Genomic DNA, 16887 nt, shown 5'->3' with positions numbered 1-16887 from the left:
TTTAGAGGTGATATAACCAACATTCAAAGCAGAATTGACAGGACCCAGTGAGAGCCTAGATATAAAGAACGGAGGCATTGAGCTGGTAACCACTAAAATTTACCATCGGGGAATCCCTGGCTAGAATAGAAGGCAGCCACCCCTGAGAAAGCGCTTACTACAGGAGACAAAGCCAAAACTAGAACTCTGACTTCCGGATTCTCCATCCAATTTTCCTTCTGCTACAGCTATTGCCTGATTTGAAACGTTAAAACTGGTTTGAAAGACCACAAGCTCCAGCAGGCAACTTGATATGGCATAACAAAAACTCAGTTAAATTACTTTGAAAATTTTTTCTTAGACCATGATTCTAATTCTAGCTTTTGTGATAACTAGCTTTGATCTTGGGCAAATCATTTGCCTTTGACACCTTTTACGCTTTCGATTTATTTTTGTTAATATTACACAGATGTATTCCTTGTTACCTACAGTAAATGATTTCTTTGAGGGCAGTGATGTGGGTGATAACATATGGATCTTTTACCATTGTTTATAATACCCAGGAAGTCTCTCTGTAATTGGGATCAAATTAATGAATATAGTGAGAACCACCTGCTAGAAACAAAATAAAATATTAATAAAAGCACAAACAGAACCTGAACTGTTTACATTACCTAAGGCTAGCAGGGAAGCATCCCTACCTTTTATTAGGCCTCTAACTATTTAAGAACATTGTCTGACATTCACAAGGACTTAAGAGCCACAGCCACACTGTACTTTATTATGAGAGAATATGCCGTTTCCAAGGAGAACCTATTCCCAGGCTTTTCTTCATCCTTCCTCTCAAAGATTTCACATGGCAGCAAGGAAGGGCAAAGGGGAAAGACCTGTCAATTTTAAAAAGTATGGGGTAGTTTGGTTTCTGCACTTCCACTGGAGAAAAATGTTGTGCATTATCCATTTATTTTTCAGGTTCCCTCAACCCCTTGTAATTGATACCAGTATTCAGTTCTTACTCCTGTGTAAACTACTTACGGCACTTACGGGCAGGCAGACAGCCCACAGAGGAAGGTTTAGGATTGCAGCATTCCCCCTTTACAGCACTCAGCTTCACTATAACCTAAAAGTAAGTTCTTGCTCCAGCGACTCTGGCCAGCATCCCCCCTTTCTGGGCATCCTTATGTTACTGGCTCCAGCACAGGTGGATAGGAGAGCTAAGCCGGCAGAAGCAAAGCAAAACTAAGGAAGGAAGAGAGGAGAAGTCATAAGGTCAAGGGAGTATAGTCTGTGACTAACAAACACTGAGATGGTTTTTATGTGTGATTTGCAAAATGTCTTTGGAGGCAATTCCAAAAGAAAAGTTTCAAAGCTGTCCTAATACCAGCGTCACGACAGAGACGTGCATGGCTCCTAAGGGTACCATTTTAAAGCATAATCATCATTTGATTCTACGAGTTATAATAGATTTTTCTTAAAAAAACACATTATTTTTTAAATTAAATATAAAAATCACTGCTCAAGTGATGGTTATAACCCACAAATGTAAGGAAATTTGTAGGATCTGTGGGTAGGCTTGAAACACTTTTAATTTTATAGTCTTAAGACCAAACTCAGCATTGTGTACTTCTGCGTTGGCCAATGTTAAAAACTTTGAGGAAATAATTTTTTTAAAAAAATGCAAATGAATGGCACATGTAATTTTAAAGTAATCCTGCCTTACAGAATATATGGGTGTTTGGCTGAAGCAGAATGAAGGGCCCACCTCAATTTTATATACTGAAGTAGCATAGTATGAGATTAATAGTTTTTGTAGTTCGGTAGACCTAGTTAACATCCTGGCTTCACCCATTTGTAGTTGAAGAATCCTCTGCAAATTATTTAACTTCTCTGAGACTCAGTTTTCCTACCTGTAAAATGCCTAGTGAAGTGCTTGGCAAACAAGATATTCAATGACTATCAGTTCCCCTTTAAGTGTGGTGTTTTTTGTTTTGTTTTGTTTTTTTCAAACTAAGGGTTTCAACCAATTGGTAGATTATAAAATCACTTGAGTATGTTGCAACCAGCATATTTTAAAAACTGAAACAATAAAAAACATCAGTATGCTGCACATAATGGTAAGAATTGTTCCATTATACATATGCTGAGTTTTGATAGAAGTGCATTTTTTATGGTGGGTTACAACCAAAAAATTTCAGTCTCTGCTCTGCAGAGAAATTATCAGATTATTTTATCAAAAGGTCTTTAGGAGTGCTGCCTTTACCCAAGTAAACCTCTATAAATTTGAAGAACTTAATCAAAGTGCTTAAAGTGTCCCTTACCTTTTGTTGCAGTAAAAATAAGACATGCATCATAGAGAAGATGAATTTGATCTGATACTGTTGGGTATTAAATTCAATTTTAAGATTAGTTTGTGTGTCATACTGACTAATATATACTTCTAACACTAGAGTTCATAGATATATAACTTATAGTTGATTAAACACTTCTAGAAATTTCTAAAAAAAGTTGGCTATTAGGTTCTATTATGAAAATTAGATACTATTTCTGAATAATTTTAAATAAAACTTAAAAGGATTGTACATTGCCTAATCATGAAGACTGCTACAGAAATATTCCAATCCGGACGAGTAGTAAAAATCAAAGGCCTTTATGAACACATACAATGGTGTCTCACACTGGCTCAGTAAAAATGAGAGCCCAAAACAAAACATGAGCATCAATTATGGGCCTCCTCTCTCCTTCAGGTCCTGGTATAAAACCAGCCTGACAGTATAATGAGTCCCTAGTTGTGTTAAGATTGTGGGCTTAAAAGCATAAACAATTTTGGGTTGGAAGAGTGGGAATACTATGCAGTGTTGAAGATTGGGCAATGTTGAAGAGTAGAATACTAAAAATTACTGATTTCAATGATATAGTTGAAGCGTGATGTAACTGTATCTTAAATGTATAATCTTAGCTGACTAGGCCAGATTGACCATTATCAGAATCACCTGTGGGACTGAAGGTTAGGAATCTTGTTTTAAATATGCACCCCAGGTAATTCTGATCCTCACTTTGGTTTGAACACCCTGTGTTAAAGGGACAACAATGATCAGAAAATAAAAAAGGTGGAGTTCAAAAATAATGATCCCAATGTTACAGGTCTCAATATCAAATACTGGATCAGAATCTGACACTTATTCAAAGTTCTTCCTTCTTGACATTATATTAAAGATACAAGTCAACAGGTAGCAATACAGTATTTGACATTTTCTAGTTATTTAATGACAATAAGATATGGTGCTTTCTCTTTGGAATTTATTGGTAAGAGTCAAAAAGTATGAAGGAGAAAGGTCTCTTTAGATTAGACACAGAAATAAAAAGTAGCAATCAATAAAAGTTATTAAGAGTAAGCTCAGCAAGAGAGAAGTGATAAACCATTCAACTCCCTGATGACTCTGGCTTCTGAGCAGAGAAAGCTCACATCTTCTGTGGTGTTGGTTCCCATCCCTCTGTCCTCAGAGAAGAGTGCGGAGTAAGGCAAAAGGTGGCTTTTCCTATTTCAAATGAGTGGAGGTGCAGGATGAGGCTGCCTGTAATCTTACATTCTTTCTTTCTAAATTTAAAACCTTTTTGTTGTTTGATATAGACACTGGATTGGGCTGGGCCATGCTTGCTGTCAAGTGTTGGGATTAGCACCACAAATCCTCCTTCAGGGCTGAGTGTTGGCACCAGGCTTTGTCCACCATCGCCTTGAATGTAAGAAAAGGCAAGCAGAATGGCAGCTGTGAAGAGGGACGGAAAGCACAGCAGACAGCAAAGCCTGGGGAAAAGAATGGTAGTAAGAGATGTGAGGTAGAAAGCTAGTTCTTAGCTTCACCAAGGGCTGGCTGAAAAGACCTAGAGTTAGAAACTCCCTCCCTGTGTGGCGGGTACATCAGCCCCTTGAGATTGGAAGATGCCCCAGGAAATGATCTGGCATATTCCCTGCCTGCTTACTTTTTAGCTCAAACTCCTAACAAAGTTGGAAATATTTAGAGATCTCCCTTTCTCCCTCCCTATCTTACCTAGAGATTATAGGAAAGGATGAATAGAGATGGGAGATAATTTTAAAAAAGCAGATTATGAGAAAAGCCCTCATTATACATAGGTAGAATTCACCCCACAAGTCAAAGAACTTTTGAAAAGTACAAGGGAAGGAAGGCAGAGGGCACTAGATCTTTCTTTCAGGTGAAGAGACAAGCTGACAAAGCAAGCTTAGCGCTGCCTTAATAATACTGTCTCCTACCATTTGAGATTTTGTCTTTATTTAGAGGGAAGAGTTAAGGAGCTAGTGTCACAAATTAAGATGTTTGAGAGAGAGAAATTAGGCCTTTCTTTCACTATTAGTTTCCTTCATCAGAAAATATAGTTGAACCAAACTGCAATATGTTCACCGAATGGACTCCACCAGGTACTTCACTTGTGCCATTGCCAGATCTGGATTTCTCTATTTGATAAGAAAGGCTCCTGAACTCCCATTCTTTTCTTTGCTAACAGACCTAAACAATCTCCTACATTTAGAAGATAAAAAGCATAATTATAATATGCTTAGCCTTAGGGTCTCCAAATCAGGGTTATCAAAGAAACTATTCTTCCATAACCCAACATGTCCACACATCTCATGTCCTTATCAAAATTATGGGTTCAGTTTTCACATTTCCAGGAAGAAAATCTGCTCCCTGGCAGATTTAAACTTTACCTGACAAGCATTATACACCCTTTAGTTCAGGCCCCTCAACTCCATTAACATCCCAGCAAACAAAAAAACATATCCACTTATCACAGTCCAATCCCACTTCAGCATCTACAGCCACTATCTTGATATAATCATGTTCCAAAAGCTGAGTGTCCAATAGCAGCAAAGGTCCATTAGGATAGATATGTTGGTGCCAATAATACCGAAGTTTGGTTTTTTAACTGCATTTTTTGTTAGTTTGGATGTGAAGATCTGGACAGCTGGAAATGAGCTTCTCCGTCATTTTCTGTTTCCTTCTTTGTATCAATTTTCCACCTGTGAAGCCCAACACCCCACCACCAAGTGCAGCTGCAATTCCTGCCACTTTGAAGCCTGCAAGGAGGCCAATAGGGCCCCCCACTGCTCCTCCGAGGAGTGCACCTGCCACAGGCAGAACTGCCAGCTTGTATTTTGCAGCCTGTAAAAAAAAAAAAATTCAATTTAGAAATTGAGTTGAGAATATCTGCCTGTGGTGATGTGCATTTTCCTCTCATTACTCCTGGCACTGCCTCTTTAACTCTTGGTACATAATTAACCTTAGAGATTGTACTGGGGGGAGGGGGCAGAGAAAGTATTCCACAGGTACTACAATCACTCCAGATCTCAGAATTTAGAGAAATGGGCTACAAAGAGTGGACTGCTACATATTGATTTTACCTGCAAAACAATCAAACCACTAACTACCTAGCAGGCTTATTTAAACAGTTTCAGCAGCCACAGATACCCTCAAGGCTTTTATGTTGCACAGAGATTATTCCAAGCTCTGTACCTGGGGTTAAAAGCAATATTCTATGGAAAATAGATTGGGCCCACTCCAATGCTGTCAAGTCCTTAGATTTTTGCCCCTACTGGATTCTGGCAAGCCTCTCTACTCCTCTCCCTGAACCTCTGCAAATATTCCCTTCTAACACCAAATGCCTTATAGTGGGGCTGCAGATTATTCTCTCTGAAAAAATTTCTCTCCCAACAGAATGAATTTTAGAGTAGAACATTACTACAGCCATTGATTTCTTACCCTACCTATGTGTCATTTCTTCCTTATTTCCTTAATTGCTGGTTCCCTCAAGATTAAAGAGAGCAGATCAATTGGGTTAATACTACAAATTCCTGGGAGCCAGAGTAACATTGATTTGCCAGCAGGAGCAGAATCTTACCTTCCCCAAGTTTCTGGTTCCCTCTTCAACATTCACAGCAGCACTGTTGACATGGTCTTCAATGCTGTCAATCTTCTCCTGCTGAGACTAGATGCAAAGGAATTATGAGTGAGCATTCCTGCTGCGGAACAGCAGAGAGCCAATACACACTATTTTAATTCCTGTAATCAGGGGCCTGTGCACTGCAGCCTTGCAGTCTTAATAGTGATTCATTAATAGCATCTGATAAACTATTTCCAAAGTACAAATTCACTTGAATGAAAAAAAGAGGGTGACTTAATTATTAGGTAATAAAAGGGTGGCACCTTTACAGGAAAAAGCAGCTCACACTAAAATTCATTCAAGCGTACAAACATTCTCCAAATGAATCTGTTTTCCAGGAGAAAAGAAATCCAAATAAGCATTTACATGTCATGTTGGGTTTGATGGGAAAAAAACAAAATCAAACAAAAAACCTCCCTAACTTATCTCTTTGAAGATTCAGTTTAAAACAGGCAAATTTGACTTAGGAGTAAAACATCTCTGACCCAATAAATACAAATTATTATGTTTTAGAAATAAGAATACAATATAGTTTGATCTGCCATGAAATCTTTTTACTTCTGATATGTAGTAAGGAGCAGAGAGTGAATTTACTGTCCTGTTTACACCTGTACAATGTAATACATTTTAAAATCATGATGAGTTAAAATGCTTCTGATCAAATATATTAATAAATTATTCTACATAAAACGATAACACCTGTACTAACACAATAGAAATTGTGACTCATGGAATCTCTGGGTAGAAGGAATGTTTAGGTCAGAGTGCAAGAGTCCCCTCAGATGTGTGAAGCCCCACTACGTTTCTGACAAGCGGTTACTGAACCTCTGCTCATACATATACTTCCAGTGACAGGAACTCATTACTTGCCACAAAAACACATTCCCATTTTTAAATCAATTTCATTTATGCAGAACTTAAACATATGCACTCATTTGAAGGGTGTAGTATGAGTTTTAACAAATGTACAAACCCATGTAACCACCATCACATCGATATGTAGGCTATTTAGGTATGTGTGTTTTTTAATTCACAGGAAAAAGAAGAGAATCCCTTTTTGACCCCAGCTAAATGCCAACTTCTACAAAAACTGTGAAATAATTCAACTTTAATCCTGAATTGATTGCCCTTATATAACTGACTTCTTCGCTTATCCTGAAGCAGATATAACACTCTTCTAACTGTAATCATTTCATTTGAGAACATGAAACCCAAACACAACTAATCCCCCACCCCCCATTTGCTTCCTATCAGCATTACTGGCTCCTTCCCTTTTCATACAAGGATGGATCTTTTCCACTGTTAGACCTTTCATAGTATCCCTTCATTCCTATATTCTCCACCACCATCTTGACATTTCTAACACAATCCCTAAAAAGTCCTTTAACAGTTTCTCTTCTAACATCTTGGTGAGAGACAAATACAATAGTGGTTCTCACACTTGTGTGCACCAAAATCACCTGGAGGACTTCTCAAAACGCAGATTGCTGGGTCATGCCCACAGAACTTCTGATTTAGTAGGCTGAGAATTTGCATTTCTAATGGTTCCCAGGTGATGCTGATGCTGCATGATGAGTCCATGATTCTCACACTTTAAAAACCACTAGTGTACATACATGATAGGATTAAGGGCACAACCTTTGGTCAGTCGTTCTGTGTTCAAATGCTACAACTATCACCATGTGCCCATGGACAAATTACTCAAGAGCTTTAGGTGTCAGTATTCTCATCTCTTAAGTGAGGATAGGCCCAGCCGGGCGTGGCTCAGCAGTTGAGCGTCGACCTAGGATCCAGGCGATCGGGGTTTGATTCCCAGTCAGGGCACATGCCCGGGTTGTGGGCTCGATCAATGACTCTCTCATCATTGATGTTTCTATCTCTCTCTCTCCCTCTCCTTTCCTCTCTCTGAAATCAATAAAGATATATTTAAAAAAAAAAAAAAGTGAGGATAATGATACTTATATCGCCTAGAGTTGAGGTCAGGATAAAATGAGATATGATGCTTGAAAATTCTAGAGCAATAAAATATTAGATTTCTCCTAGCATTAATTCATTCAGTGTTTCTTTTCCTCAGACAATAAAACTTCTTTAATGTTACCTTCCCCTCGCCCGCCCAACCCATAAAAGCATAAGGACCAGCACTTGTCTGGATTACTGATACCCTATCTTTGTTTCCTTTGGGTCATCCCCAACACTTTCCATTCTTGCTTGAAAGTCTATGCTAGAAGATAAATCACAGGTTTAAAGCTCTATCATCAACTTCCATATCTTGATGAGTTGAGAGGTAAAGGGAAAATAGCCAACATGTCTCTTTTCTCTCAGCCCCAAAAGAATTCCATCAAGATGGCAGAGCCTACCAGGATTATTATTTCTAATACTCCAAATGTGATCTCAAGACCGCAGGGAAATCTCTTTTAATGCTCCTTCCTAAAAGGTTGGATACTGACGTCCTATGACTTTTTTTTTAAAATAACGTAAAATTCTAAAATAATTTTGTTTTAATATTTTTTTCACAAAAATACTTTGGAATAATTGGAGTAAGGACTACAAGACAAAACAAGGCCTGGGATTACTGATTATCTGAACTGTAATGCTCCCCATCACTGCAATCACCAGTACTTAATGAGGCCTGTCTCACCCTGGGGAGTAGCCCACACCTCTAAGCACTTATTCACTGACATAAGGAAGCTTGCTTAAATATGGGCATGGAAATGAGGCAGACTGTAGATCAGCCCCTATCCTGGGGTCTTCCCTCCATTGTACAGATCTGCCTTCTTCCCCTATTTTGCTTGGTTTGAATCCCAAACTTTGCCCATATCTTCAGATTCAGCATCTTGAGTAAGGAGGACTCAATGACAGAACAATTAGAGTTAGGCAGCTGGTGTCAGAGTTGTCAATCACTGTTCCACAGCATGACCAGCCAGACTCCATTCAGAGCCAAATCTGGTCACCACTTGTCCACTATGTCCTTGGCTCTTTATGTTGGGCCAAACCACACATGCACAACCTTATCTCAGTACAACAACAGTGGCTCAGAAGCCTCCTCAGCTCTGTCTGCCATCCTCCCCTTCTTGCTTCTGATTTGCTTATGTCTGCTTTCATATGCCTGTGCTGCCCACATTTGACATCTTCAAACACTCTTCCTGACATTATATACTTTGGTGGTTCATATATGTTCTCAGCATCCCTTTAACAATGAATTAAATCACTTATGAGGGTCACTGTAGTGTTTCTCAAACTAGAGTAATGCATGGATTTTTCCCATTTTAAAGGAAAAAATTTTCAAAAGACTAAATACGTCTATGAATTTCATTTTAAGAAACATTGAATTAGGTCCCATATCTGCCTAAAAAAATAAGTGAATCATAATTAGGAGTGAAGAAAATTTGATTTATTAAGTTAATATTTGTCAAGAAGAATGCAATTTGTGCATTTGAAGTCAAACTTCAAAACTAATGAAGAATTGTTTTTCTTTCTTTCTTTAGATTTTTTAATTGATTTTGAGAGACAGAGGGAGGGAGAGGGGGAGAGAGAGAGAGAAGCCTTGATCAACTGCCTCCTGCATGCCCCCTACTGGGGATTGAGCCTGTAACTCGGGCACATGCTATGACTGGAAATCGAACCGGCAACCTTTTGGTGCGCCTATGACACCCAACCAACTGAGCCGCACCAGCCAGGGTGAACTGTTTTTCTCTGGAATGCTGTTGTGGACAGTTACAGGCCCAGCATCTTCAAATAATAGTAATACATTCAACAAGTTCATCTCCAAATCCATTTACATCAATAAAAATGCTCTTCCTTGACTAGTCTTGCTAATAGTTGTGTAGTTTTATTATTGTGCTTGAAAAGCTACGGATTTCTTTAAGAAGCAAATGCCAAAACTCCAGATATTTTTCTTTATTACTAACTCCAAATTGCAGCCAGCTTTCAAGGCCAGCTTTACTCTTACATCTTGACCCATCCAGATAACATTGAGCTATCCTGGTTCTGAACTCTGAAGGTATGTAATCTTTATCCTGAATCATATGCAATCACATACACAGAAAAGCCCAGAAACAAACATACAAGTGCTATGATATACTGGCAGAATACAGGATTATATTCACCTAGAGTAGACAATAAGTGAAGTAGGTAAGTAGGATGCTGATATCAGGGGATTTAGCAATAGGAAAAGAACTGTAGGAACTATGGTGCTAAAATATCTAAAGGTAATGTTGGTAGCAAAAGCAGAATCCTAAGCAAGGAGCTTAACTGAATCAAATAATGGAGGAGCGAAAGCAGGAATGCAGTTGGGGCAGTAGGAGGGAAGGGGATAAGAAGTAATAGACATCATTTCATTTAGTCCTCCCATCAATTTTACAAAGCTTATTGTCGTCAAATAACATCCTGAAGGTCACATAGATAATAAATGGAGGAATCTGATCTAATCCACTACAACCCAGCTTTTATGCATCCTGAGTAAAACTGGATTTAAAAGTCCATAGGGAATAAGGCAAAATGTAGAGACAAAACTGGACCTGCTGCTAGGGTGACCTGCTATTGAGCAACTGGCCCAGCAGCCTTTAAATTCCCCTTGACTAGAAACAGGGTAGGTCTCACAGTTACAGGAAAGAGGGCACTTGAGCAATAAAGGTTGAAGAAAAATGAAGATGGTGCCTAGTACATATTAATTTATTAACATCTACTGGATCACACCTGGATCTCTCAATGGCTTTGTAGGTTCTTTTTTTAATTGTGGTTAAAAATTGACATATCACAAAATTTACAATTTTAACCATTTTTAAGTATATAATTCAGCGGCATTAAGTACATCCACAATATTATGCAACTACCATGACTATACTATAGGTTCTTTTTTATACTATTCTCTATTCTTCATTACACTTAGCTCAGTGCTATGCACATAGAAAGTGCTCCATAAATAAATGGTTAACTTGCCTAGATACTATCATGTCCATGTGATGATAATGAGAGGATGTGGTCACTCTGGTTATGTTCCCAAGTCATTTGGTGCCTAAATGGAGCTTCTGTGAATCTTTGACCATGTGGTCATGAGAACTCAGTCACTCTGGAAATAGTAATCAGGGGTTCTCCTTTGAGCTATTGCCTAATAACAATCTGTCCTTACACAGATTATTATAAATAGGACATTTGTATAGAGCTATGGCTATAGCCAAATCCTTCCTGCACGAACCTTCCTTAGATTAGGGGTTAGGAACTGCTTACATAACCTAATAGTATATGTAACTGTTAAACGGCCACAAACTGTTAATTTTCCTTTCATGTGCCTATCGCATTAGAAGGGAACTTCTAATGTGTTTGTCTCGAATGAAAACTTTTTACATGTTTAGTTTGATTTTTAAATCAATTTTATTGAAGTATAATTTACATACACTATATCTCACACATTTCATGTGTGCATATCAATGACTTTTGACAAATGTATGTATTTGTATAACCAGACATGCACAGATTTTACAAGCTGCATTAGATCAGAGATTATGCATTACAATTAAATAAATCTTGATTGTAAAAACAACAAATATTTTTGGGTTCTTGTATCATTCTCTTTTATATACAAGTATATTTATAGATTGTACAGGTATCTAATTCAGAAACTTCAAACATTTTGCTTCTTGTGACTTAGAGGCATAAAAAAAAGGAAAATGCTTTAAACAATTTACTGTATTCAATTTTAAGCATTACATTTCAAGAGAAAAGTCCACAAACTAGAAAACAAGCAGAGCAAGGGTCTAGTACTGAAAAGTCTAGAAATAATATTCTAGGAATACATTAGAGAATCAAGCCTTTTTAAGAGAAGAAAATATGGTGAGGTGGGGTAGAGTGAGGAAAGAGAAGTTGGTCTAGTCTCAAAAAGTTGAAAAGCTTTTATATGGGAGAGAAAACTTGTTCAGCATATGGCTCCAGAGAGCAAAAGTACCAGAGGGAAATTATTAGAGGGCAGAGTTTACATGAGGAAGAACTTCTAAGAGTTAGAGCCTTCACATGGGATGGATGAAATATGAAGCATCCTTGCATTGAAATAGTTCAAAAGGAGACAAAAAAACATCTAATTGAGAAGTTGGGGCAAGAGTAGAAGAATTAGATTAGTTAGATGACCTCTTAAATCCTTTCCTTACAATTCTGAGATTGTGTAATCTAGAACCTTCTTATAATTTAAAGCCAGGTGTCAGGGGAACCATAAGTAAAAAATGTATAACCCCCAGATCATAGTTTGATCAAGAACAAAGAACTAAATCTAGCCAGAAGCATAAGCAGAAATAGGTTTGCTCTGGCATGTACTTACATACATACACACACACAAAACTCATACATCCAACCTTCCCATAATTCCTGGGAAGAAAAAATAATTTAGAAAAATAGTAACAGAAAATTTGTTCTATCTTTTCCACCAAATTTACTTTATGTTCCCTAATCTATGTTAACAGTATCACCAGCTACCTGATTATGCATAACAAAGCCTTAATGTTTCTTATCTTTGACTTTTCCATCTTTTTCCAACTTCCACCCCAGAAATACTTCTCAGTTGTCCTTTAGCTTTACCCAACAGTCCTCCCTTATTCATGGGAAATACGTTGCAAGATCCCCAGTGGATACCTAAAACTTCAGACAGTACTGATCCCTATATATATATATATATACTGTGTTTTTTCCTATACATATACACACTTTACAGCTTTCCTTTGGCATATCCAAATTGCCAGCATCACTACTCTTGTACTTTGGGGCCATTATTAAGTAAAACAAGGCTTACCTGAACACAAACACTGCAATACCACGACAGTCTATCTGATAAACCAAAGATGGCTGTTATGTGACTAAAGGCAGGGAGCATATACAGTATGGATACTATGGACAAAGGGATGATTCATGTCCTGGGCTAGACAGAGCAGACGGTGCCAGGTTTCATCATGCTATTCAGAACTATGTGCAATTTAAATCTTATGAATTATTTCTGGAATTTTCCATTTAATATTTTCACACCACGGTTGACCACAGTAGCTAAAACCATAGAAAGTGAAATTGTGGAAAGTACAACTGCAGATAAGGGGGAACTACTATACTTGTAATGCCATTGCTGTTGGTGAAACTCTTGCAATCGATTCCTAACTAGTCATCCTGCCTATAATCTGCCTCTCTCCCAGGCTATTAGTCACACTGCCAACAGTGATCTTTCTGAAGCACAGACTGGATGGATCACACCACTCTAACCTGCTCAAAAATTTATATTGGCTCCTACAAAGTAAAGTTGAAATTCTTTGGGATGGCCTTCAATGCCATCTGAATCTTATCCTAACCCTCCTTGCTTTGCTTGTCCATGGTACCTTATGCTTTGATTGTACTGGAATACTTGTCATTCCTGAAATGTACTATATTCCATGTTTTGGTTCAGCTGTTTTCAAATGCACCGCCTCACCCTATCTGTGGGCACTTTACTCAATTTTCAGGGCTCAAGCAAATGCTACCTATCTTGTGCAGTTATCGTTAATGCTTCCACCTCACAACCCCTGCCTCCCTCCCTTGGAATTAAATGCTTCTTCTTGGAGCTTATAATACTTCTCGCCATACCTTATTTTTGCATTTAACAATCATGCTTGAAATTTCAGTTTTGGGGGTCCAAGCTTATCTCTACCCATTGTAATCCTTGAAAGCAGGGAGCAGGCTTCATTTATTTCTATATCCAATCTTATCAGACCCCCAGTGCCAAGGATCTAAAACAGTACTTTTTATATAACAAGTGATTAATAAAATGTTTATTGAACTGATCTGGAATTTGAGAACAGTTAGACTTCTATCCATGACCCAATAGCAGTCTTAAAAATTATAACTTCTATTAAAATTCTAATCAAAAGTTTAGTGATTGATAAAAACCTTTTAGCTATTAATCTAACATCTCTGAGCCAAAAACAGTTATATACTTACATTCACTAGGAGAGAGAATTCTGTGACCAGTTGGCTGAGTTCAATTAAGTCCTTAAAAAGAGAGAGAAAGAGGAAGTCAGTTACTTTTATGCCTCACAGTTACCAAAAGGAAAAAAAAAATTAACATACCGCTTCTAAGGTTTCCCATGATTCTGCAGCATTTTGATCTCGAGGAATTTCAGGCAATGCATATATCTGAGTCATACTCTGAGGATCAGCTTCAGTTTCAGTAGTGTGCAATGCTCCTGGATGAACATAGCCTCATGTTTAGAGTTTATTTGCTTTGTTAAAATGGTGATAGCATGAATCTACTCCATAAAACAACTGTCATGGAAAATGCTTACTAATTAAATTCAGGCTGAAAGTAAATCGATCATTCTATAAAAACAGGTTTATCTATAGGCAGATTGTTCCCAGGTTAACAAATATTTTTTCTTTAATTATTCTACAAAGTTACCTTAAAAAAATGGCTACAAATACTCTCCACCCACTCTTAATAACTAAGACTAGATGTAGAAGTACCAAAGGAAAACTATTCTATTTGGTCAGTGTTCCATGAAGAGATACCCAGGTTTAATAGCCACCACTGCTAAATCAGTATCCTTTTTCTTTGGCTATTTTAGTAATATCAGATTCTCAAGCTGTTAAAAATACGAAAGTGACGTGTTTTTAACAACGAAAATCAGTCATTTTGGGTAACAAATTTGTCATCAAAACTAACACCTCGCCCAGCCGGGCGTGGCTCAGCGGTTGAGCGTCGACCTAGGATCCAGGCGATCGGGGTTCGATTCCCGGTCAGGGCACATGTCCAGGTTGTGGGCTCTATCAATGACTCTCTCATCATTGATGTTTCTATCTCTCTTTCTCCCTCTCCTTCCTCTCTCTGAAATCAATAGATATATTTTTAAAAAATAAAATAAAATAAAATAAAACCCCATATTTTTAAAAAAACACACAAAAAACTAACACCTAATACCATATGTACATTTTTGTACATATTGTCACCCCTCTTCTCTTCAAAATCATTTTTCTGGCCCATACCTCCAATACTTCTAATCCTTTTCTGAGTTTTAAAAAGTCATCAACCCATTAAGGCTTTCCTCATTAAACACTGTTATGATGATGAATTAATTTACGCTCCCAAACTTGACCTTTAAATCTTTCTTATTTCCTTGTACTGGTATCAATCATTCATTCATTAAACTTATATTTATACAGTGCCTATTACATTCCAATCAGTGTGCTAAGATGCTGGGGACACAATGGTAAACCATAAAAACAGTTCCAAGGAGTCAACATAGTACAGTGGTTAAGAGTATGGGCCTCATCAGAAAGACCTGGGTAAGAATCCTGGTCTGGCTATTTACTAGCTCTTTGACTTGGGAAGGTATTTCATCTCTCTGACTTATTTTCCTCATTTATAAAATAAGATGATTCTCTGTACTGTGCCTGGCTTATATATCAAGTGTAAGTGGTTAACAGTTACTACTACTGCCATTGCTGCTGCTACTATTATTAATGGAGCTTACCATATAATGTGTGATACAGATGTGTTAACAGGCAAGCTCAGTATAGTCTGATAAGAACTGTGATATGGTAAGTATGGAATGCTATGTGAGCACAGAAGAGAGACAGTTAACTAGATTTGTGGAGGAGAGGGTGGTCCAAGAAGGTTCTGAAGCTAAAGCCTGAGGATGAGCAGAAATTATATCACTGAACTGGGGCAAGAGTAAAGGGAGAATCAGAGAGTATCAGGTCAAGGAGAATAGTATGTGCATAGGTTTGGGAACTGAAAGGAGTTCAGTATAGCTGAAGCATACTCTATGACAAGAGAAAAGCAAAGGTTGAGGTTGGAAATCTGAGGGTGATATTACTCATGGCATTGTGAACTATGTTAAAGAATTTTGTCTTCCTCATAAGACCAATATGGAACTATTAAAAGGAATAGGAGACTATTGGGAAGCTGGAGGGTACCGTATCAGATTCCAGATTTAGAAAGGGAACCAACCATAGCTATGGTGTGAAGAATAGATTAAGGACGGAGTTGAAAAGTAAAAAAAATTAGAGAGTGAAACACCAGTTGGAAGGCTTTTCAGTATGTTGGGTGCAAAACGATGATGATCTGCTCTAGGACAGTAGCAGTGAAAATGTAAAGAAGAGATCTGAAAGTCTACTTTCCTTTTGTCCCCCTTACTTCAAGCTTAAAACAATGCCTGCCACTTCCGTATTTTCTGAGCACCCATTATGTATTGTGCTGGGTACCAGGGATGAAAAAGTAATACAAAGTACTTGCTCTCAAGGAACATATTTAGAAGAGTTAGAGATACAAAGAGATAATCAGTAAGAGAATTCATTAATATCTAAGTAAATATAGATACACATAGTGCTTTGTGGGCATTCCGTGCTGGGGTGGCATCTGACCCAGTTTGGTGTGGTGTGCAGCTTATGGGACAGCTTCCTAAAAAAGATGATCTTACTAGGCAAAGAAGATAATACAAATCTAGGTAGAGAAACCATCATGAAAAGGCCAAAAAGAAAGAAATATAGCTTAACATAAAATCAGCAGTTTGGTCTTGCCAAAGCATAAAGTAAAAGCCATAAAGTTACAAGTATAAGACAGTATAGATGGTTAGAAGGGGTCTTGTAGTCCAGTTAAAGACTTTGGACTTTACCTGGTAGATGGTGGAGAGCTACTGAAGGGTTGTGAGCAGGGAAATGACAGTGACATGTGACACCTGATCTAATCCAAAAAGTAAGTCATTTTAACACTAAGTCCAACTTCTCTCTCAATTTCTCTTTCCATCCTAGCCTATAGAAATGGTATTTTATAAAACTGCATTACTAGTTCACTTTCATAATTTATGAATGTTTTACCTCTGGAGGAAAAAAAATCTGTTTAAATTGTTTAGGAAGGGCATAGTCAGTCGACTAAAAAGTAATTTGTAAGCTTATCAGAATTGATCGTGTTCTTTTAATTTTGAATCTTAACTTATCTGAATACATTTCCTTATC

General features: G+C 37.7%; 1 protein-coding gene across 2 annotated transcripts in view; it reads right to left on the bottom strand.

The window, feature by feature from the left end:
- Nucleotides 1–729: 729 nt before the first annotated feature.
- The window catches only part of STX17 (syntaxin 17), a 42472-nt gene continuing 26314 nt past the window's right edge, over nt 730–16887 (bottom strand). For both annotated transcript variants that reach the window (XM_087822786.1, XM_016225018.2), the window contains 4 exons: nt 14005–14120; nt 13876–13926; nt 5890–5976; nt 730–5153 (listed from right to left, as the gene is read on the bottom strand). In XM_087822786.1, coding sequence (XP_087678912.1) covers nt 4914–5153; nt 5890–5976; nt 13876–13926; nt 14005–14120 — 494 coding nt within the window. In that variant the 3' untranslated portion in view covers nt 730–4913. The remainder of the gene's footprint in view (nt 5154–5889; nt 5977–13875; nt 13927–14004; nt 14121–16887) is intronic.

Source organism: Miniopterus natalensis, chromosome 12 (assembly GCF_054644295.1).
Source record: "Miniopterus natalensis isolate mMinNat1 chromosome 12, mMinNat1.hap1, whole genome shotgun sequence".
Classification (NCBI taxonomy): Eukaryota; Metazoa; Chordata; class Mammalia; order Chiroptera; family Miniopteridae; genus Miniopterus; species Miniopterus natalensis.
The sequence above is the reverse complement of the archived record's forward strand: the minus strand, read 5'-3'. Positions and strand labels throughout refer to the sequence as shown.